We start from the raw sequence: 22,626 nt of genomic DNA, 5'->3' as shown, positions 1-22,626 counted from the left end.
TGTACCCCACACCATAAGGCCTTGAGTTGGCGCTGTATGTCGTGTGCGAATGCAGTTAGTATGATACATCTCCCCCTGCCTGTGGCGAACCAAAATGCGGCCATCATTTTCAAACAAACAGAACCTGGATTCGTCCGAAAACACTATCTGCTGCCATTCCTGTCCCCCAGTGGCGTCGTTCCATACACCATTGCAGTCTAGCATGTTTATGCGCATTAGTCAAAGGTAGGCGGAAAAGTGGACGACGCGTCGGTTACCCAGACCGTAATAAACGGTGACGGACTATCACTTCTGATAGTGTACGATGTGTTACATTGTTCCGCTCTTGCACCAGAACCGAGGAGGACGCAGATCTGTCCTGCAATGCCATTCGGATGAGGTGTCTATCTTCTCGGGGGATGGTCTGGGTGGTGCGACCAGACCCATCTCGCCGTGTTCTACGGTCTTCTGTAAACCATTCTATATACACCCGTTGCACTGCCGACACACTTCGTCCCACACGAGCAGCAATTTCTCGGATGAATACATAACGTTCTCTCGTGCCAATAATGCGCCCTCTTTCCAACTCACTCATGTGACGGTACGGTTCTCACATACGTCTGCGAAGCATCCTGCATGTCTGCTCAAGTCACACTGATCCATTACCTTCGGTTTATAGCGACAACAAGAGCCGCAGGCACATTTTACTAGTCGGTGGTGGTACGCCGAGATATCGATGTAGACCTTGAACCTGAGGGCCGACATGGTTCAAATGCTAATCATTTCTTCAGAACATACTAATGTACGTGTTCTGTGAATATGAACTTCCTATCTCTAGTCTTTCAAGGTGTTCTGGTTTTTATGAACATGAGTGTACTAAGCGAGGTGGCGCAAATTTGGATACATCTAAAAATCTTTTCAGATATAATGCTTTGATCTTCTCCATTTCTTTCAAATCCTCCTTGCCAAGATGATAGTCCCAAATAAGTGCCAGTCCATAAGTGACCACTGGTGTTATTTCTATTTTGAATACTATTCTTGTTGTTTCTAATGAAATCTGATTAATATGCTTATGTCGTTTATAGTTATGATTCCCGCTATGGTTTTTTCTCTAATACTGTATGTTCTGTGAACACTTTTCCTCGAGTCGGCGTGTAAATAGGTTGATTGATCTCGATAAGACCTTCCGTAATTGCGTGATACAGACCAAAAGTGGATTACTTTTCCTTGAACGGTTGAAAGTATTTATATTTATTAACTATGGTGATAATTGTCATCATTACAAATGAAAATTTCTCTGCTTGAAATCCTGCCTCCCTTTTAGAATATCATAGCTACAATCTTACCTACTTTGGTTGATTTTCATTCGACCATTTTGTTAATTTGGTTAAGGATCCTGGGTTTTGTCTTAATTTTGTGATGAGACCATGTCGTCCGCATATAGTGACTTGATCTGATATGCAGGGCTGAACTGCATAGTGTTCTCCTACATCAAAAAATAATGGGCTGATGGAGTCCCCTTGGAGTACTCCTAGAGTTTGTGTTATAGGCTTCAAAACTTACAAAATATTGCATACACTGGCATATTTCTCTGATAATATGTCATATAAAGACCGTAGAGACGATCTATTAAATTTCTGTCCGTTGGCCCTGCGTATTTATGCATTCATAGATGTTTGTATGTATGTATGTATGTATGTATGTATGTATGTATGTATGTATGTATGTATGTATGTATGTCTTATGTATGTTACAGCATCATGTGAAAACGGAAGAACATGGTTTTATGAGACTCGATATATATTTTTAAATAATTGTGTTAACTTAGATTCTAGACTAATTGGAATTACGATATTCGATGGAGTAGAGGAAGGGCTAAGAGAAAGGATGGGGTTAAAATTGTTTCTTACTGATATTTTGAAGACTGCTAGATTCATTACGAAATATTTCAAACAGAACTTGCTTTAAATTTAATTTGAACATTTTATGTTGTAGCAGCTTTTCTTTTATAACCTGGGGCATTGTCTTTTGCTTATAATTTAGAAAATAGTCGACTTCACTTTAGAAAAGTTTCAAACAAAAGTTGCGGAAAATTTAATATGAACATGTTTTATCCTATTTCATAACACGTGAGAAGGTTGAGTACTTAAGATGGTAAATATATAGGGCTAGCGGATGTAACAGAATTCAATACTCAAACTTTTAGGGACAATACAAGAGTAAATAATTTTTAACATGAAATGGGTAACAGTAGAAAATACTCGAATGGGCACGAGAACCTGAATCCGTTCTGTTCCTAAAAGAAACGTGCTGTAATCATTTAGCCAGAGCAACCAACAACATGGCAGTCATGCACTTGCAACTCGTAGATAACCTTTCTTGAAGTAATTTGAAACAATTTTCATGAAGTGGATGAGAAGTTGGTATCAGCTATTTGAATGCAGCTGTCTAGTCTGAATTTGAATCATTTGTACACTTCATCTTCAGGCTCGAAAACGAAGCCTCGTGCAAATAGGTTGATTGATCTCGATAAGACCTTCCGTAATTGCGTGATACAGACCAAAAGTGGATTACTTTTCCTTGAACGGTTGAAAGTATTTAGGTTCCGAGCTGGAGTCGACATATTCCCACCAGTACGCCTGAACCAGCTTTCGATGCTGTGTAACCGATCTTGCGCATTTCGACACTCATTGGCTTTGTGGGATAGTGCGAGTTGTCCGTTATGTCATATAGATGTACCCCAGCGTGCTCGTCCACTTTTTGTCATCGGTAATTAATTGACCATCATGTTCCAGCTGCTGGTCATTTCGGCACTTTATGAACCATTTGGGCACTTTATTAATAATTTGGGTACACTTTAAAATCTATGTCAAATGAGCACACAGTAGTTATTTACCAACAGTCAGGGCAAGTTATCTTCTACGTCACGAGTGGGATATTTACGCCCGAGTCGCACCGTCCTGCGATATGTATTCTGATGCGTCATGGTTGGTGTAGGGAAAATGCTAGAAAATATTATATTTTGAATTTCCTCAAATTCATTCCCGATCATCTATATAGGTTTGCAGTATAAATCTTCGGCACGCTTTTTTCCTTTAAATTAGCATATTTTTTGTTTTGTTTTTCGATAAACACTGAAGTTATATTTTCATGAAAATGATTTCGACTTTTATCAGTGTAAAGCAATGTTTGTTTCGTCACATGCTTTTAACGTAGCATAGCACGTATCCTCAAACAATGCCATACAATACAAGATTTTTGACTGTGAGATTTCTTATATTTATTCCCCTCGTAAACTATCATGTCCTGTCCACGCTTACTTTTGTTTCGAAGCCCATTGTCTTAATGTAAACGTTAAAACACAGTTGAAGCACGGAACCTAACACTGTCTGACTAGGGCTAACTCGAGTAGGCAATTACTGACTGACTAGAGCCTCCGCGGCTCAGGTGGCAACGCGCCGCCCTCTCACCGCTGGGTTCCGTGGTTCAAATCCCGGTCACTCCATGTGAGATTTGTGTTGGACAAAGTGGAGGCGAGACACCTTTTTCTCCGGTTACTCCGGTTTACCCTGTCATCATTGATTCCAGCAACACTCTCCACTTTCATTCGTTAATCATTGCACCAGAGGAGTGCGACAGGCTTCGGCAGCTAGCACACTTCCTATCCTCGCCGCTAGATGGGGACTTCATTCCATCCCTGACCCGGTAGAATGACTGGAAAAGGCTGTGGATTTTCTTTCTAGCTGTCTGACTAGGGCTGGCTTGATTAGGCACTGTTGCCATTTAGACACAGATCGTCATACAGAGTGCGACGAAACGAAATTACACTTAAAGGATGTTTGACACTACTGCGTACCGCAATGACTGACAGTGTATATCATATCTTCCGCTTTCCCCTCTTAATCTATGAGAGTTTTCATTTCCATTTTACAGACCTTCTTCTTCTTCTTCTCACTGAAAGTTCGTCGTCATTATGGAATAATAATTAATTTAATGATGATTTACTAGGGGCATTGATAAGTGCAGGGGGATCCCCGATCCTTCCACGCACTCACAACCAGTCACCCAATATGGGAACAGACGCTCCGAAGTTATCTTTTTTTATTAACCCCAAGAAGACAGCCACTTCTTCCGCTGCCGTGTGGAATGTCTCCTTGTCTGTGAAACCCACTGTTGAGGACTTCACTATAATCCTGGCAAGGGGTCCTTACAAGTTACTACTCCCTGCCCACGGTATCCCCTGCCTATCGTGAGAGGTGACAAAAATGGGTTTCAAGAGCTCTGGACTGGGGGAGGGAGCATGGGTTGGCGACCACGGGGCCCTTAGCTGAATCCTGGCATTGCTTCCACTTACTTGTGCCAGGCTCCTCACTTTCATCTCACCTATCCGACCTCTTTTGGCAAACTCTTGTTCTTTTCAATCCCGTCGGTATTAGGTTGTGAATCATTCGTGGCCCTTGTCTTCCTTTGGCCGATACCTTCATTTTTCGAAGTGTCGGATCCCTTCCTTTTATTCTCTCTGATTAGTGTTAATATAGGATGGTTTCCCAGTTGTACTTCCTCTCAAAACATTTACCACCACCACCACCACTTATAAGGTACTACCAGCCGGACTAAAGATTTTTGAAGATATATTACTCCTCCGTCCCTCCCCGTTATTCCAAGCATGTATTTTGCAAACGTTGGTTTCATAATATTAATAACGTTATTGGTTTTATGTCCCAGTAATGTTTTTACGGTTATCGGAGACGCCAAGGTGCAGGAATTTTGTCCCACGGGAGTTCTTGTACGTGTTGGTAAATCTACCGACAAGAGGCTGGTGTATTTGAGCACCTTCAGATGCCTCCGGACTGAGTCGGGATCGAACCCACCAATTTGAACTCAGAAGGCCAGCGCTCTACCGTCTAAGCTACTCAGCCCGGTTGACGTACGTTCAGTTAAGATGTCTGTGATTAGGCAATCTGTTCCATGTCTGTGTCGTAATAGTTTTGGCCTATGAGCCTCATCCGCAGGTGCATTTTGACACCTCTGTTCGTAGTTTGCAATGCTAATGCACTTCATATCTTATAGATGGTGAAAGCTTCATCAGATGGCGACGCCCCAAGCCCACGACAAAACACGACGTGACCTGAACTAGCCAAGCCTAGTAATGTTATTGCTCAAGATGCTGCACGACCTACAGGGAGGCTAGCCAATAGCGCTCCAGTCGTACGCAGCATCTACCATTGTGATTTGCAAAATAGAAATGTACTACACACGATTATAATATTATTAGTTCTTAACATCTGGAAGGGAGACTAGCGTGTCTTTAAATATTAGTTTCTGCATGAATGTAATTATTATTACCAGGCGTCCGTAGAATTTTAATCGCCTTTTTCTAGTTCTATCTAAACCAAACCCGATGGCGCAACAGCCCCGAAGGGCCATGGCTGACCGAGCGACAGCTGCTCAGCCCGAAGGTCTGCAGGTTATGAGGTGTTGTATGGTCAGCACGACGAATCCTCTCGGCCGTTATTCTTGGCTTCCTAGACCGGGGCCGCCATCTCACCGTTAGAGAGCTCCTCAACTGTTATCATGTAGGCTGAGTGGACCTCGAATCAGCCCTCATATTCATGTAAAAATCCCTTGCCTGGCCGGGAATCGAACCCAGACCCTCCGGGTTAGAGGCAGGCACGTTAACCCTACTCCGTGCGACCGGCTCAATTCTATCTATGACATGACAAATTTGCAGTGGTTTCTTTTTCATTCAAATTCATATTTTGGACCTACTATTTTTCTGAGAATTTTCCTTTCTCTTTTTTCGATGTTTTATATTTGTGACCTGCCACCAGTTAACAGGGTTGCAAATTAGCGTCGCACAAACACATCGAAGGTTTTTGGCGTCGGAAAATGGGAAATGGATAGGATTGGGAAGGTAGCGGCCGTAGCCTTAATTAAGGTTTGTCTGGTGTGAAAATGGGGAACAACGGAAAACCATCTTCAGGGTTGTATTATTATTATTATTATTATTATTATTATTATTATTATTATTATTATTATTATTATTATTTGCTATGGGCTTTACGTCGCACCGACACAGATAGGTCTTATGGCGACGATGGGATAGGAAAGGCCTAGGAGTTGGAAGGAAGCGGCCGTGGCCTTAATTAAGGTACAGCCCCAGCATTTGCCTGGCGTGAAAATGGGAAAACCACGGAAAACCATTTTCAGGGCTGTCGATAGTGGGATTCGAACCTACTATCTCCCGGATGCAAGCTCACAGCCGCGCGCCTCTACGCGCACGGCCAACTCGCCCGGTATTATTATTATTATTATTATTATTATTATTATTATTATTGTCCTAATAAAGTTTGAATAGCAATGGACAACTTTGTATGACTCGACATTGGGCAGCTATCTCATTTGTTGTCTTGTTGATTCGGACTGCTGCTTTTTGTTTCCAGTACAGGTTTTCTATTATGCGGATATTTTTGCGTTGGACTCCTGTTGCTTTAAGGTTTTAGACTCGGAATGCTTTCTCAAGGCCATTGAAACTAGCAAACATATCTCCTGTTGGTCAAGGCAGTTGCTAGGAAATACCAGATAGAACTTAATTTGAAATTCAAAATTAACTTACCTAATCGTAACCTTCAGAAAGTAAATATATTAATGCAAACATCACAACAATACGGGTTTTCAGACTAATTTCTCGTAAAGGAGGTCCTAAATGAAGCGAAGGCGGGTATTGCGTTCTTGAAGATACGGGAGGTTGATTCTCTGTATAGACAACATTCCAAGCGAAGATGGAAAGGATGCTATGATGAGGGTCGCACAGTAACATTTAGATGTGGTAATCCTTGAGGTGAAATGATGCCAGCGACATCAGAATAACTTAAGGTACTGTGTGTGTGTGTGTGTGTGTGTGTGTGTGTGTGTGTGTGTGTGTGTGTGTGTGTATGTCACCGCTTTGCTTTTGAGGAGAACAGCATGATGGCATCCGCTTTATGTTAGCTTCGAAAGGTCACTGTCAATGTATACAATTATAGCCTAAGGCAAAATAAAAAAATCTCGTCGTAAATTGAGTGAAGGAGTAGGGCCCGTAGTTATTGAAGTGACCACTCAGCTGTACCTCTCGTAGTACGAATCTTCGGTAACAGAGGTATTCTTCTTGGTCGTTGGCATTTGAGTGGGAGCGAAGTGTCCGGAAAGGAGACCCGCGGACCAACTCCTCATCGCTTCCCACTCACGTTATTCATGTAAGATAGAGAATATAGCTTAGGGGAAAGGATCTCTTTATGAAGCTACGCCCTTGCCCCAAAATAGGCATGTTCGCATGGACTGTCCGGGGTCTTGTACGGAAAATTCAGACTAACTTTGTATGCCTCGTTCCGTGCTATGATATTACTCAAGAACATGTTTTTGTCCAATACACACTTTGTCAATAAACTTGCATATTTAAATTATATCAGTAAAGTGACAAGCAGCGTATAAGGTAATTTGTAGAAATGTATCCACCCTTTTAGTAAAGTTGTGTCCTCGTCCTGAGGCGGTGCAGCTCTTTTCAGGCTCATCCCCAATGGAAGTGAACTGCGTGTACCATATTCACATACCAACCCTCCTGCCACTCTCAAATTTCTGGCAGTACCAGGAATCGAACCCGGGCCCCCGAGGACGACAGCTAAAAGTGCTAACTGTTACGCTACGCAGACGGACAAAGTGGAGATAAACCTCTGTGTATTAACTACCCAAGAAATGTGCTCCTTTATTTGTCATACTTGTACTTGGGGAGTTTCAACCGTTCTCTAATGTTGGGATTGGAAAGGACGAGGACTTGGAAGTCACGACCATGACCTCAATGAAGGTGCAGCCTTAGATTTGGTTGGTATGAGAATGGTTTCTAGGGCTACCGACGGTGAAGTTCGAATTCACCACTTCCCAAATATAAGCCTACACCTTCACCACCTGTATCGCGTACCCAATTATCTCGATGATTCTATCGTTTTACGAGGCGTATGAGTCCCGTAATTTTACCTGGGAGAAGCATCTTTAAAGTTCCTTCCTGTTATGGGGCTGGTGCGTTTAGGCTTTCGTTACATGAAAATGCGATGGGGTTCAATCTCATTACCTTGAGCGTAGGAGGCAAGGATCTAACAAACCAGACTACGCAGTGGATTATCTACGATTTTACACGAAATGGTAACTTCTTCCACCTTTCGTTTGCGTTAGCATTTGGTAGCCAAGCGAAACACAAATGGACGTAGTCACGGTGCAGGGGGCGTCACCCGCCAACAGTTATTATCACATTGATAAGATTTTTGTCCGCCTTTCATAAATCGAGCAGTCTGGCACTCTGTCTCTGACACAGTGAACAGCTTACTGTAGAGTTGTGAAGGTACGGCATATGAGATTTTCTGGTTTAAATAAGAGGAGACATCCCCTTCATTCATCTCCCGTCCGTTAATGTAAATGTCAGACCGGATGTTCTCACGGAGTTTCTCCCCTACCTTCCTGCCCATCCGAGAACTAGTGCTTATTATGCTATCACTCTAACCTTAAGTAAATGGTATGACATCTGAGCCTCTGTATCATCTAACGGGGACTTCTATCTGTCAGATGAGAGTGAGCGTTTCGTTCGTCTCCAAGGGACAGGGTTTAAGGATGAATCCGTACTTGCAGAATGTGCACCTCTTCACAGTCTGCTGGCGTCAACGTCTAGTGATCCCTCTAACGAGATAAACCACGCGCTCATAACACCTTGCGGTCCGTGTGTTGGGAACTGGGTCACGGAAGCCGCTACTCATCAAAACAATGCTTATTCCTGGAAGAAGTTGTAGGCAGAGGGTACACATACTTGAAGCCATAAGGAGCTCAGGAAACACTCGGGATCCGTGGGATTGCAGGGCACTGCATCAGAACTGTACCTCATTACAAGGACTGGGAAGTTTATGCCAGCTTTGAGCCGAGAAATATTCTTGAAAATATGTCCCAACAATGTGAAATATGCATAGAAATACTTAACCTATGCAGCATGTGTTTATTAGTAAATGCTACAGAATGAAGCAGGGTATATGCAAATTAAAAACAGATTTCGTACTTCTGAAAGTTTTATAAACACGGAATGTCACACAGATTTTGTTAAGATTACGTAGTGAGACAGCAGCAGAGAACTCACTTGCACCATGTTGGAAACAAGACTTTTAGTGCTGTGAATGCCTTAATCATGTATCCTATGGTGCACTCGTTCATCTCCCTTTCTCATCATTTGGCCACAAAGTTCCTGAAATTTAGTTTAAATATTCCTGAAATTTAGTTAAAATGAATTGTATTATAAGCCTAGCAAGCAGCCAGATTCTGTGAATTTATCATCTGCAGAAAATGTACCTACACTACATCTGCATTTTAAATTGGTTTAATAAGTTCTGGACGTCTATCTAGGTGCTGCGTCAGTTGAAATACTTTTATCGCATTTCACCTGCGGTAAGAGATGCACCTATAATAAGTTGTAATCACATCAAAGATGAATAAATTTATAACGTTAATGAAAGCATAAAAATCTTATATTAATTTAAATGTGTAGAATGAATTCAGTGTTAAAAATAATTACATACTATGCAATACTGTTTTAAGGTACGGTAAATGTTAATTTTTTTCTTCCCAAGGAGCCGAGAGCCGAGTCTAAACATGTTAAATTGTATACAGAACCATTTCTCCATCCGTCGAAAAAGCACCCTCACGAACGTCTTTGATCCACTTGTTAAGCTTCCTCAGTTTCACTTTCTTGAGTCACAAAATTCCGACAACAAAATGATGTAATATCGCCACGCCCGCCGCGCGATCCTCTTTGCCGTTACTGACTGGGAGATCAGAATAAGGCCAACAATGATACTATACTCAACAAACAATGGCAGTGTATAATATTTCGTTTACATCAGCGTGGAGGTGATGAATGCCTTTCAAAATTGAATTCTCTGTTGATTACGCGGACGTACCTACGTACATAATGCAAAAGGTTTCTTACGATGGCACAATGCGGGCGGCAGGGCAGGGTGGTTTTCACGTGGGCTGGGATGCAGTCGATTTTTTAAAACACTTGAATAATGCAGGGGATATATTTTCTCGTAGGAGAAAGTAATGGTAACGTTAAAAATTTTACAACTCTTGATTTTAATGGATAGTCCTATTTATGTTTTGGATGTTCCCGGTACTGAAGAACCGTCGTCAGTCGTCCATAAACTTTTGTATAAGTCTATTTGAAGCTACAGGAGAGTGTGTGCAATGCACTTTTTTTACTTACTTACTTAGGCCCCTACTTACTTACTTACTTACTTACTTACTTAATCTGCTTACCATCCAGGGTTGGTTTTTCCCTCGGACTCAGCGAGGGATTCCACCTTTACCGCCTCAAGGGCAGTGTCCTGGAGCGTGAGACATTGGATCGGGGATACAACTGGGGAGGATGGCCAGTACCTCGCCCAGGCGGCCTCACCTGCTATCCTGAACAGGGGCCTTGCGGCGGGGATGGGAAGACTGGAAGGGATAGAAAATGAAGAGAGAAGGAAGCGGCCGTGGCCTTAAGTTAGGTACCATCCCGGCATTTGTCTGGAGGAGAGGTGGGAAACCATGGAAAACCACCTCCAGGATGGCTGAGGTGGGAATCGAACCTATCTCTACTCAGTTGACCTCCCGAGACTGAGTGACCCCGTTCCAGCCGTCGTACCGGGGTGGCAGCTAATCACACTAACCACTACACCACAGAGGCGGACAATGCACTTTTTACCAATTATTAATTTTCCGTAAAAAGTATTTGTGCATTCTTTCATACAAAATATTAAGGAATATGCAGACAAGTTTTTATATGCCAAGGACCTCTAAAGTATGCAACATAGCCATTGTATGCAAATCTTCCCCTTTCCCTACCTCAGATCAACTCCTTAGCTGAATGATCAGCGTACTGGCCTTCGATTCAGAGGGACCCGGGTTCGATTTCCGGCCGTTTCGGAGATGTGGCTGGTTAATTCGTACGGCTCGAGAGTGGATGTTTGTGTTTGTCCCAACACATTCCTCCTCGTATTCACACAACACCCCACAGAAACACGCAATAGTGAATACATCCCTCCACATGGGGTTGGTGGCAGGAAGGGTATCCGGCCGTAAAACCAGGCGATATCCGCGGAAGAAGTTATTCGTTTTGCATCTCATTAACTACACTTATGGTTTTCGAAGACGCTGAGGTGTCGGAATTTTGTCCCGTACAAGTATAAAATTTACGGACACGAGGCTGGCGTATACGAGCACCTTCGAATACCACCGAACTGAGCCGGGATCAGTCTCGCCAACTTGTGCTCACAAGGTGAGCGCTCTATCGTCGGAGTTCTCAGTCTATCCATAAGGGAGGAAACGGTAAATATAAATTGCGGCAACTAATTGCTATATTTAAAATGGCATTAATTAACATCAATAAACGGCGAAATGCTCTATGAATGTGGTTAACATTCTTTGCCGCAACTTGTTTACAAACTAGGACACGTTGCATTTCTTGGGAAGGCGTAATTGGCTTTCAGTATTCTCTCTCTGTGGTACAGGAATGAAAACATCTAGATGTACGAGTTCAAAATACATTTTAGAACATTTGCCTCTGTGGATCAGTGGTAGTGTCCGACTCATGAACTCAAGTTCGCGGGTTCGATCCCGGTTGAGGTTCCACTCGGTTCCATCCCGAAAAATAAGTTTACTCAGTCACAGGAACCGTCTAGTAGAATTCCGCTTTCGTTGCTAGATAGCAATGAAATCGGAATGTCCAAATTGGTAGGTAGGTCATGTAGATGGCACCACTTCAGAAGGTCTGCAACGTGGTACTTTGAGGGCATATTATTATTGTTATTGCCGGGCTGAGTAGCTCAGACGGTTGAGGCGCTGGCTGTCTGACACCAGCTTGGCAGGTTCGATCCTGGCTCAGTCCGGTGGTATAACAAGGTACTCATATAGGTCAGCCTCGTGTCGGTAGATTTACTGGTACGTAAAAGATCTCCTGCGGGACCTCGGCGTCTCCGAAAACCTTTAAGAGTAGTTAGTGGGACATAAAGCTAATAATAATAATAATAATTATTATTATTATTATCCTTTTCACCCTGTTTGGGGTACGATAGATCTATCAATGGTTAGTCGTGTTTTCCTTTCCTCCCATTGCTTTTTCATCCTTTCAGATCTTGCCTTCCTCTCTTCGTCAGAAATTCTGCATAGTCGTTTTGGCTTCACCCTGTCCTGAAACCTCTTTATTTTATCTTTGGTTATTTTCTTCACAGATCCACCTACAAGCATCTCTTCTGTAATTTGGAATTCTCGTAGGTCCTTAAACCAGTTCGGCTTGGTTTTCTTATTACGGAAATAATCGAATATTCTTTTAGTTATCCCTTTCGGGTCCATTCTTAGGATGTGGCCATATAAGTCAATTCTCCTTTTCCTTATTGTGTCGGAAATCCTTTCTGATTTCCTATACAGGGTTTCATTGCTTATGTGTGAAAGTTCGTTATTGTGGAATTTGAGGCCTAGAATTTTTCGTAGTATTTTCCTTTCCTTTATCTCCAACTTTTCCATTGGACCATATGTAGTTATAGACAGCGTTTCTGCAGCATAAAGGGCTGATCTTGGAATTCCAGGAGAGGGATTTTTTTGTTATAGCCTAGATTATTATTATTATTATTATTATTATTATTATTATTATTATTATTATTATTATTATTATTATTATTATTATCATCCACCGACCCAGCACAGGTCTTGTAGCGACGATAAGATAGGACAAGGTTAGGACGAGAAGGAAGCGACCGTAGCCTTAATATATTAAGATACAGCCCTAGCATTTGTCTGGTGTGATAATGGAAACCACGGAAAACCATGTTCGGAACTACCAACAGTGGAGGTTCATTATCACCTAACTTCCGAATCATAAACAGTGATGATTATTATTTTAAAGAGAGGTAAAACTAGATAAACATCCCCTTTTAACACTAATCGGAATAGAAAAGGGAATAATAATAATAATAATAATAATAATAATAATAATAATAATAATAATAATAATAATAATAATGTATCACGTACTACTAACTACTTTTGCAGTTTTCGGAAACGCCGAGTTGCCGGAATTTTGTCCTGCAGGACTTATTTATGTGCCCGTAAGTCGACCAACACGAGAATGGAGTATTTGAGCTCCTTCCAATACTACTGCACTGAGGCGGGATCGAACCTGTCAACTATGGCTCGGATGGCTAGTGCTCTTTCTTCTGAGCCACTAACTCTGCGAAGAAAGAAGTAGAGACCCCACCGAGCAAGTGGCTGCGCGGTTTAGGCCATGTAGCTGTCAGCTTGCATTGCGGAGATGTGGGTTCGAACCCCACTGTCGGCAGCCCTGAAGATGATTTTCCGTGGTTTCCCATTTTCACACCAGGCAAATGCTGGGGATGTACCTTAATTAAGGCCACGGTGGCTTCTTCCCATTCCTATCCCCTTTTTTATATCGCATCGCCGCCATAAGACCTATCGGTGTCGGCGCGACATTATGAAAATTGTAAATAAAGCAAAAAAGCAAACAAACAACCGATTAACCGACTGAGCTACCGAGAGAGCAGTGACATGAAATGACTCAGGTCCCTGCCGTGAGAGGCCCTTGGGTTACTATCGGGTGGTTCAGACAGATAGGAAGTTGCATTCATTAGCAAAGGCTATAAGAGATCAAGAGATACAGTGAAATTACTACAGTGTAGAAAATAGGAAGGGAAAGAAGTATTGTAGAGCATTTTCCTCGATTTAAAAGGAACGCGGGTAAGAGCTCACCTTTGTGATGCGGAGTGGGAGTTATCGTAATATGTGTTCAAGGACAGCACTATATAGAAACTGGATCCTTCAAGGCTCAGGTCTGCACATAATTTAAAATGGGAGCGCCACATTCCTAGCGGGTCCCGTGTCTACCGAGCCTTAATAAACATCACAGGAGTATCATTTCAGAATTGGGAGATCGGGATTAGAATTCCCATTTGACCCGAATTACAGTACAGTAGTTTCATGAGTAGAATCCATTTTTACGATAAAACTGCGATAGACCAGGGTCTTTCAATTATTGTTGACATCGGAACACTGCCCCGTTCCGTGATTGACTGGTCAGCGACTTGGCCTTAGGATCTCGGGGTCCTGGTTTCGATTCCCAGCCAGATCATGACATTTTAATCGTTAACTGTTAGTTCCCTTGGCTTGGGGACTGGATGATTTTACTTTCCCCGGTATTCCTGTTACTGTCATACCACACACAACACTATCCTCCGCCATATTATCACAAATATACAGGAGACGTTGCCCATCCTCATAGGAGGGTCTGCCTTACTAGGGCTGCACCAGGCTAATAATTCAACACTTTCATGAGCGGCGTGCTTTCTTGCGAGAAACAGTTCGGCAGAGGAGGATAAAAGGGAAAGAGGCACTGCTATTTTATCTATTATCCACGTAAAAGGTAAGTCCCGTGGCCATGATCGCGATTAGGGTGACCAACCGTCCCGCATTTGAAGGTATTTTGTAAATGTCCGGACGTCATTTGCCCCGCAGTTCTTTCGTGTTGTCTTCCGTATAAATATTCACAATAAGCAATTTATTGTTCTGCCACCTATCTTCTACTAAACATAGCGTAGCCGTTGCCAACAGTATGAGTTTTGAAAGTGCAAGGAAGCAGGTTATAGAATCGTTGCAGAAGCGTTCCGGATGTAACTTCCGAGTTACCATAGGCCGTGGCACGGCGTATGTGGTCATTTTGTAGCATGAAGCGCATCAACATAGACGTGCTATATTAACTCGTGGTTTTCTTTAAGTTTTTGTGATTTTAAAAAATGGATTCGACGTAGGATAGTGATGACTGCAATTCTACTCCGTCACAAAAAAGAACGCCATCATTTAAACCCGAGAAGGCAAAGGGTAAAAATAAACGCGTACGTGTATATAATGCAAAGTGGAAAACAAACACGCCATACTTATCTTCTGATCGAAGTAACGTCCACAAAGCGTTTTGTAAACTTTGCAAGATGATGTTCACTATACCTCATGGATCAAGGGTTTTCAACCCACACACTGAAAAATAAATTTTAAAATAAAGATAAGTGAAATGGATTTTAAAAATATTTGCCCCCTGTTATTACTTCAATAAGAGAACTCTTGGTCAAAAAAGTGGGAATGTGTTAACAATTTTGTCATTTTAAATTTACTGCTTAAAAGTAGCTGTCCCCAAAATTTTGGAATGCCTTCCTTTTTCATTGTCTTGTCCCTCATTCCTTCCTTCAACAGTTGGTCTCCCTAATCGTGGTATCAACAGTTACGTCAAACTACAAGCTTGCTGGTACAATTGCTCAGAAAAAGAGTGAGCATGTTCCTCGCAGATAGACCTATACTTTCCTCATTGAACCTGTCACGGGGATATAGTCGTTTACAGAGGTGAAAGAAAGTGCGGGCATGAGTGGGTGGATATACGAACATTGAAAAGTTGATTTAAAACTTCAAGATTGGCAGTTTTATTTCTTTCCTCTTTTTTCTTTTCTCTTTTCAGATGTTAAATTTTAACAAAACAATTCGATAAGCGAATAACAAAATCTCAGGTACAACAATGATCTCGAGAAATAAAATTATGAATTCATAGAACAACTAAACAACATTAATTAACAATTAACTTTGCCAATGTGACAAGAGCGACCACTGCTCCATTCTTGGAAAATGAAGTTACATTACTAAAAATTTGAAACATTCCCCTCGAGCTAGCTTTGAAAGACTATAAGATTAATCAGGATCTGCCATTACCTTGCGCCGGTGGACTCCTCTAAGAGCACCTTTGCTCCACAAAATTATCTAGGAGACAACTCTCCGAACATTATAACATTCCAGCCTTCCAAAGACACCATTCAACCTTTACATTAATAAGAAGAGCGTCTTTGATCTGTAAATTTACACTTAGGAATCTATTTTCAAAAGTTCACACTTTTCAGGCCTATCAAAGGCACAACCTACATTTAACAAAATAAAACAGTATTCACTGTCTTAAAAATGCTCAACAGTCTGATAACTTTAACATGAAATAAATGGAGTTAAACAGGGGTAACAAGTACTCATTCTACAAGGCCAATGGTTAAAACAAAAGTTTAAATTACTGGCCCAAAAACCAAAATGGCAAGGAGGTCAATTCTGGCACTCCTAGAAATTTACATTACATGCATAAAACCCTACTTGGGCTTACGGCCCGACGTTACAGATACTACGGAGGTGACTAGATGGAGAAGAAAAAAAGTTGCAGAATTTACAAGACAGAAAAGATTACAAAAACATAGTCACCTCACAGTCAAGTTGAGAGGGAACACAAGAGGGTACATCGCTCTCTATTCCCTAATTTCGGTTAAGTTCTTTCGGCTTGTTTGAAACTTACATTTAGAGTTTGAAATTTACATTTTGGAAAATGAAGTTACATTACTAAAAATTTGAACCCTTCCCCTCGAGCTAGCTTTGAAAGACTATAAGATTTTAATGAGGATCTGCCATTACCTTGAGCCGTTGGACTCCTCTGAGATGGACGACGCGCCCCGCCTCCTTCATAAACACATTCTAGACTCGAGCGATCACTAAGACAAGCTGGTTCTTTTATAGCCGAGGGAAAAGTTCCAGAAAACTCTGGGCTTAGGCCCTGACACACCCCCAGTTCTCATTGGATAGGCAAATAAATACCAGAAGGTTTTGATTGGCCGAAAAATTAAAGTACAATATTTTTCATTGGCCAACATCTTAAGTTGGCGGGAAGAGATAGAAATGTTGTAAACTATAACACACCAAAAACAAAGTATAAACAATTCAGTTCAGGAAACCTTAACATACAAAATTTATGTAGAATTTTAATAGTTCATCTTTACACCAGAGGGCACAGGCATAGTTTATAGTAGCGACACCTGTTGAGAAATGTTCAAACTTCTTGCGCTAGTTGTGACAGGTTTTATATTTTAGATGGCATTCTCCGAGGCGCTAAATTTAAATGGACGGGGCGGGTGTACCTCCGATACAGAACCTGTAGATATGTTTGTTGCGGGTATCGACAGGGTTTGTATATACATACATGGCAGGTGAATTATATTTTGATAACAATTCTGATAACATACTAAATGTGAGGAACATACAATACATTGCGCTAATTATTCTTTTTACGACTAATCTAGGCTAGCAATCACCTCGTAATTACCGTCGAGGTGTACCAGAATACAATTCCTGCTGGTTTTTCTTTTCTTTAACTATTCATCATCGCGCTAACCTAGATAGGTTTTCGGAAACGATGGCGAATAGGAAAGTGCTAAGACTGAGAAGGGAGCGGCCGCGGCCTTAACAAAGGCACAAACCCCGGTATTCGCCTTCGCCTTGTGGGTTAGAGTGGTAGAATACATCCGCGGTATCTCCTACCTGTCGTAAGAGATAACTAAAAAGGGTAACCACCTAGGACTCTTATATTGGGAGCGTCGTTTTCTGATCATCGAGCCTCTAGCTGAGCCTGGCATTGCTTTCACTTACTTGTGCCATCAGATAGGAAAGATGAACGGGAGGAGGCGATGGCTTGCAAGGCCTAGGACCCTAGGTAGTCTTTCATTTTCACGCCTTTCATAGCCCTTCTCTTTTTCATTTTTCCCTGGATCGGACCTCATCCATGTTCATTTCTGATTGATGTTAAGAGAGGATGATTGCCCATTTGTACTTCCCCTTAAAACAATAATCACCCCACCACTACTACTACCACCACCGGGATTCACTTGGTGTGAAAATTGGGAAACCACGGATAATCATCTTCAGGACTGTTGATGTTGGAGTTCGAACCCACCATCTCCCAAATGCAAGCTTACAGCTACGCTGCTCGTACTGCGCAGCCAACCCGCTCGATAATTCCTGCTTTCGGGCCGATCAACCGAATATTCGAGTAAACAGTAACTGTGAGCTTCAGCGAACGATGCATCATAAAACTGTTGCACTGAAGATTGTTATCGATTTTGGAGTTGGTTAATCGGTGAAAGTACCGCCCTCAAATCTGCAGATACATCATGTTTGCAGAACTGGCACCGGAACTGTTCGTAGCATATAATACTATATTAACTGTGTCAGGTCGCATCCGACCTCCGATGACCCATAACAGGTTTACAAGGAAGTTTATCTGATTGTTAGTCCACATGGCCTGCGACGTATATTAAAAGCAGAACTCGTACGCATATCCAGACTCGAACTAGCAGTTGTACGGGCTAATGCACTGTAAAGCACCGTGAGTCAAAGCTCCCCTCGTAAGATACACGCTGAATCCTCACAATATAGTGGTCCCCGAGTTCGATTACCGGCCGTGCTGGGTTTTTTAACTCAGTATATTTTATTCGTGTGTTTGTGTTCGTTTTGAAACACATCTCTTTATCTACATTGACTGAGGCTTCGCAATGACATGTATTGTTGGGTGACCAGAAGAATGCACATGCCCGGTGAGGCACGGGGCGGAGGGGTTTTCACCAGCAGAGCCAGTGACGCAATAGTTACCATAGCAACTCCACTACTACCCAGGCGACTTTATATTATCTTCTACTGGCAATTCTTTGCTCTTGTCAGTTGTAATCCAGCAAACTGCGAAGTGTGAGTCAATGTTTTCGTCTAGCAGATAAGAACAGATAAGAGCCGATCTGTCTGAGCAGAACAGGAAGTTCGTTCTTGCAGGCCACATTCCTCATTCTTGCATTCTTCTCATCTCTACACAGTACATGCTTTCAGCATCGAAAACCTCTACGTCCGGTTCTCCCAACCCCATTTAGACGGACTGCTGAGTGCTGGAGTTGTAGAAATCTAACCCCTCAACGACGGGTACAACAAGTAGTTAGAGTAGGCTTCTGCCTACAAGTGGCCACGGGGTGGTCCGTGGTCCGACAGCTCAGCACCCCGACCGACCAACCAGCAGAGGAGGGATGGTCGCGGCTCTGTCGTGGCTCTACTTCTCTGCATTCGCGAGAAGGAGAGGGGCTGTCCTGAGAATGGTTTTCTATGATTTTCTATTCTCCTGCAGTAAGGCGAATGGCGGGACACTACCTAGTATAGGCCACAGCCCCCAATTCCCTCATATTTTCCGAACGTCTTCACCGTATCAAATCTCCCTGGTCTGAGAGATGGCGTTCCCGTCTAGAAGGCCCGCCGTCTCCTTCAGGGATGGAATGAAAACATTTTAGTAGTAGTAGTTAGAATATACACAACAGTGGGCACACCTCATCCACACTGACTTCGCATGTCGAGATTATTGACCACGAAATTTCAACAGCAACAAGTTTTTGCTGGTTAATTAGGACACGTGTAGGATGGTGCTAAATGATGCAATGTGTCGTAACCATAAACAATACACAAGCACCTGCTAGACTATTTACAAGGAGAAAGTAGGGTGTTCCTCCTCTGTATGTGTATCAGCATGTATTTCTCTCTAGGAATGATGCATTTGAGACTTTACAGTATACAGCATAATCCCAGATCAGTTCAGAAGTAATGTTGTTTCTCTCTTTTTGCAGGAAAATGCATCCAAGTCTCGCAGTACATGCAGCGATGGGTCACTGCTCAGCATGGGTAGTTCCGAGATGGACGAGGTAATTTTTTCATGTCTTTAACATTAGTTCTGTACATTCGTTATTTACAACATAACCCTTGAGGATTTTTTTTTCAGCATAAACTAACATGTCAGTGTGCTGCAGGATTTTGATGATGATTATAATAATAATAATAATAATAATAATTTATTCACACATCTAGAAACTTAAAAACCGAGCTCGATAGCTGCAGTCGCTTAAGTGCGGCCAGTATCCAGTATTCGGGAGATGGTAGGTTCGAACCCCACTGTCGGCAGCCCTGAAAATGGTTTTCCGTGGTTTCCCATTTTCACACCAGGCAAATGCTGGGGCTGTACCTTAATTAAGGCCACGGCCGCTTCCTTCCCACTCCTAGCCCTTTCCTGTCCCATCGTCGCCATAAGACCTATCTGTGTCGGTGCGACGTAAAGCAAGAGCAAAAAAAAAAACTTAAAAACAACAAAGCATCAGGGGAGGACGGAATAGTAGCCGCACTTTTGAAAAAATTAGGCCCAAATTTACTCAGTGAAATTCCATAAATAATTCAAAATATTTGGCAAACTGTAAAGATTGTTCTAATCCATCCACTACATAAAAAAAGGTGACAAGTCAGATGTAAATAATTTTAGAGGGATCTCTCTTGTATCTGTCACAAAATTTCATCTCTGTCTCTTGTATAGAACAAGAAAGCAATTAGAACCCAAATTATCTGAATATCAAGCAGGATTTAGACCAAATAGGTCACGCCCCGAACAAAAGTTTAACCTTAAAACCGTACTCAAAATGCGAGCTCTCAGACAAAAACCCCTCGTATGCACATTTGTAGATTTCAGAAAGGCCTACGATTCGATCGACAGGTCCTCACTGTTCTAGATATTAGAAGAGAGGGGACTAGATCCAAAAACTCGAACTCATAAAACAAATACTGACTGGCACGAAATCTAAAGTAAAATTTATGGGGGAAATCTCAGAACCCTTCGACATTCAGACAAGCGTGATACAAGGTGATGGACTCTCTCCTGTTCTGTTCATCGTCATCCTAGACAAGGTTATGGAAGAATGGGAGAAAGAACTCAAGAAATGTTAGTTTTGGAAGCCAATCCTACTGGGCTTTCCCAAAAATAACCTGTACATCCCATACCTATCTTTTGCAGATGATCCGGCGATACTAACAGAGGATGAGGAGATTGCCGTCAAACAGTTCGAGATACAGGAAAGGTGGAACTACAGATATCGTTTGAGAAAACTAAATTCTTATGTTCAAAGACAGATATCAAGAATCTGAGAACAAAATTTGTTACAACTGACAGGGTCCCTTACTTTAAATACCTCGGAGACCTGATCAAACCGACAGGGCAAGAAAAGATCTCTAAAAATTAAAAAAAGCATTAGGGTTAGTTCAAAACATCTACAATAAAAATCCATGTCAAGACAAATAAAAATTCGGCATTATAGCAGTCATAAAACTAACTTGTAGGATAACCAGTACAGTATTATTAGACATCAGAACATCGCTGCAAGCGATCCTCTGACAAAATGAGCGATTTTGAACCAGGATGTGGCAGTTTCCTCGTTGGGGCTAATATTTATTTGTGTATTTTGTTAGTGGTTAATGGTTTGCCGAGGTTTTCAGCATCGCGCAGGGCTGGGATTAGGCCTTAATTAAGACAGCCCCAACGTTTGCGTGGTTTAAAAATGGGAAACCACGGAAAACCACCTTCAGGGCTGTCGACGGTGGGATTTGAACCCACCATCTGCCGAATGCAAGCTCACAGCTACGTGTCCTTAACTGCACGGCCACCTCGCTCTGGCGTTTGTGCTAAAAAATGCTTATATTAATAGCAAGCAATATTTCGTACAGTATAATATCTGATCCTCTGTTGTTAACTATACAGAAGTACTAACACCCCAATATATCCATATACGGTACGTGTTAGTAAAATAGGTTTATAGGGCGTGAATTTCTGTTCATGTTATCACAATCAAAATGGAACTTACTTTCTTTCTTTCTTTCTTTCTTTCTTTCTTTCTTAACCCGTTTACCGTCCAGGGCTAGTTTTTCTCTCTGAGTCAGCGAGGGATCCCACCCCTATCGCCCCAAGGGCAGTGTCCTGAAGCGTGAGACTTGGGTCGGGGATATAACTGGGAAGGAAGAGGACGACAACCTCGCCCAGGTGGCCTCACCTGCTACCACCTCACCATTTACCTGAAGGAGAAGTGGGGAAACCACGGAAAACCACTTCGAGGATGGCTGAGGTGGGAATCGAAACCCCTCTACTCATTTGACCTCCCGAGGCTGAGTGGACCCCGTCCCAGCCCTCGTAGCACCTTTCAAATTTCGTAGCAGAGCCGAGAATCGAACCCGGACCTCTGGGGGAGGCAGCTAATCACACTAACCACTACACCACAGAGGCGTCAAAATGGAACTGTCAGTTTATATCAGTGTATACAAAAGGTCATTCATCAATAAATTGCTGAGCCGGTGACCTATTTTTCAGCAATTAATATCAGTCAATACTGATCTGCATTTAGGGCAGTCGCCCGGGTAGCAGATTCCCTATCTGTTGTTTTCCTAGCCTTTTCTTAAATTATTTCAAAGAAATTGGAAATTTATTGAACATCTCCCTTGGTAAGTTATTCCAATCCCTAACCCCCCTTCCTATAAATGAATATTTGCCCCAATTTGTCCTCTTGAATTTCAACTTTATCTTCATATTGTGATCTTTCCTACTTTTAAAGACGCCACTCAAACTTATTCGTTTACTAATGTCATTCCACGCCATCTCTCCGCTGACAGCTCGGAACATACCCATTTAGTCGAGCAGCTACAGTTGCACTACAGTTGATTTTATGGCAAAATGACTCACCATTAAATTTAGGATATGTTATTTGATGATTTATCCACGTCTCATTGCGGTCTGCCTAGTAAAAACCAGACAGTTTTCTTGTACGATATTTCCAACGTTGTATTTGTCTGATTCTAGAGCATGGTACATAGAAATAAATGTAGCCTTAATATTAGACATTAGGAGAA

General features: G+C 42.2%; 1 protein-coding gene across 5 annotated transcripts in view; it reads left to right on the top strand.

Moving 5' to 3' along the window:
- Window positions 1–22,626, top strand: part of LOC136866342 (platelet binding protein GspB) — a 549,318-nt gene that overhangs the window by 476,672 nt on the left and 50,020 nt on the right. For all 5 annotated transcript variants that reach the window (XM_067143204.2, XM_067143206.2, XM_067143205.2 and 2 more), the window contains one exon: window positions 19,539–19,613. In XM_067143204.2, coding sequence (XP_066999305.2) covers window positions 19,539–19,613 — 75 coding nt within the window. The remainder of the gene's footprint in view (window positions 1–19,538; window positions 19,614–22,626) is intronic.

The sequence above is a fragment of the Anabrus simplex genome, chromosome 3 (assembly GCF_040414725.1).
Source record: "Anabrus simplex isolate iqAnaSimp1 chromosome 3, ASM4041472v1, whole genome shotgun sequence".
Lineage (NCBI taxonomy): Eukaryota > Metazoa > Arthropoda > Insecta > Orthoptera > Tettigoniidae > Anabrus > Anabrus simplex.
The sequence above is the reverse complement of the archived record's forward strand: the minus strand, read 5'-3'. Positions and strand labels throughout refer to the sequence as shown.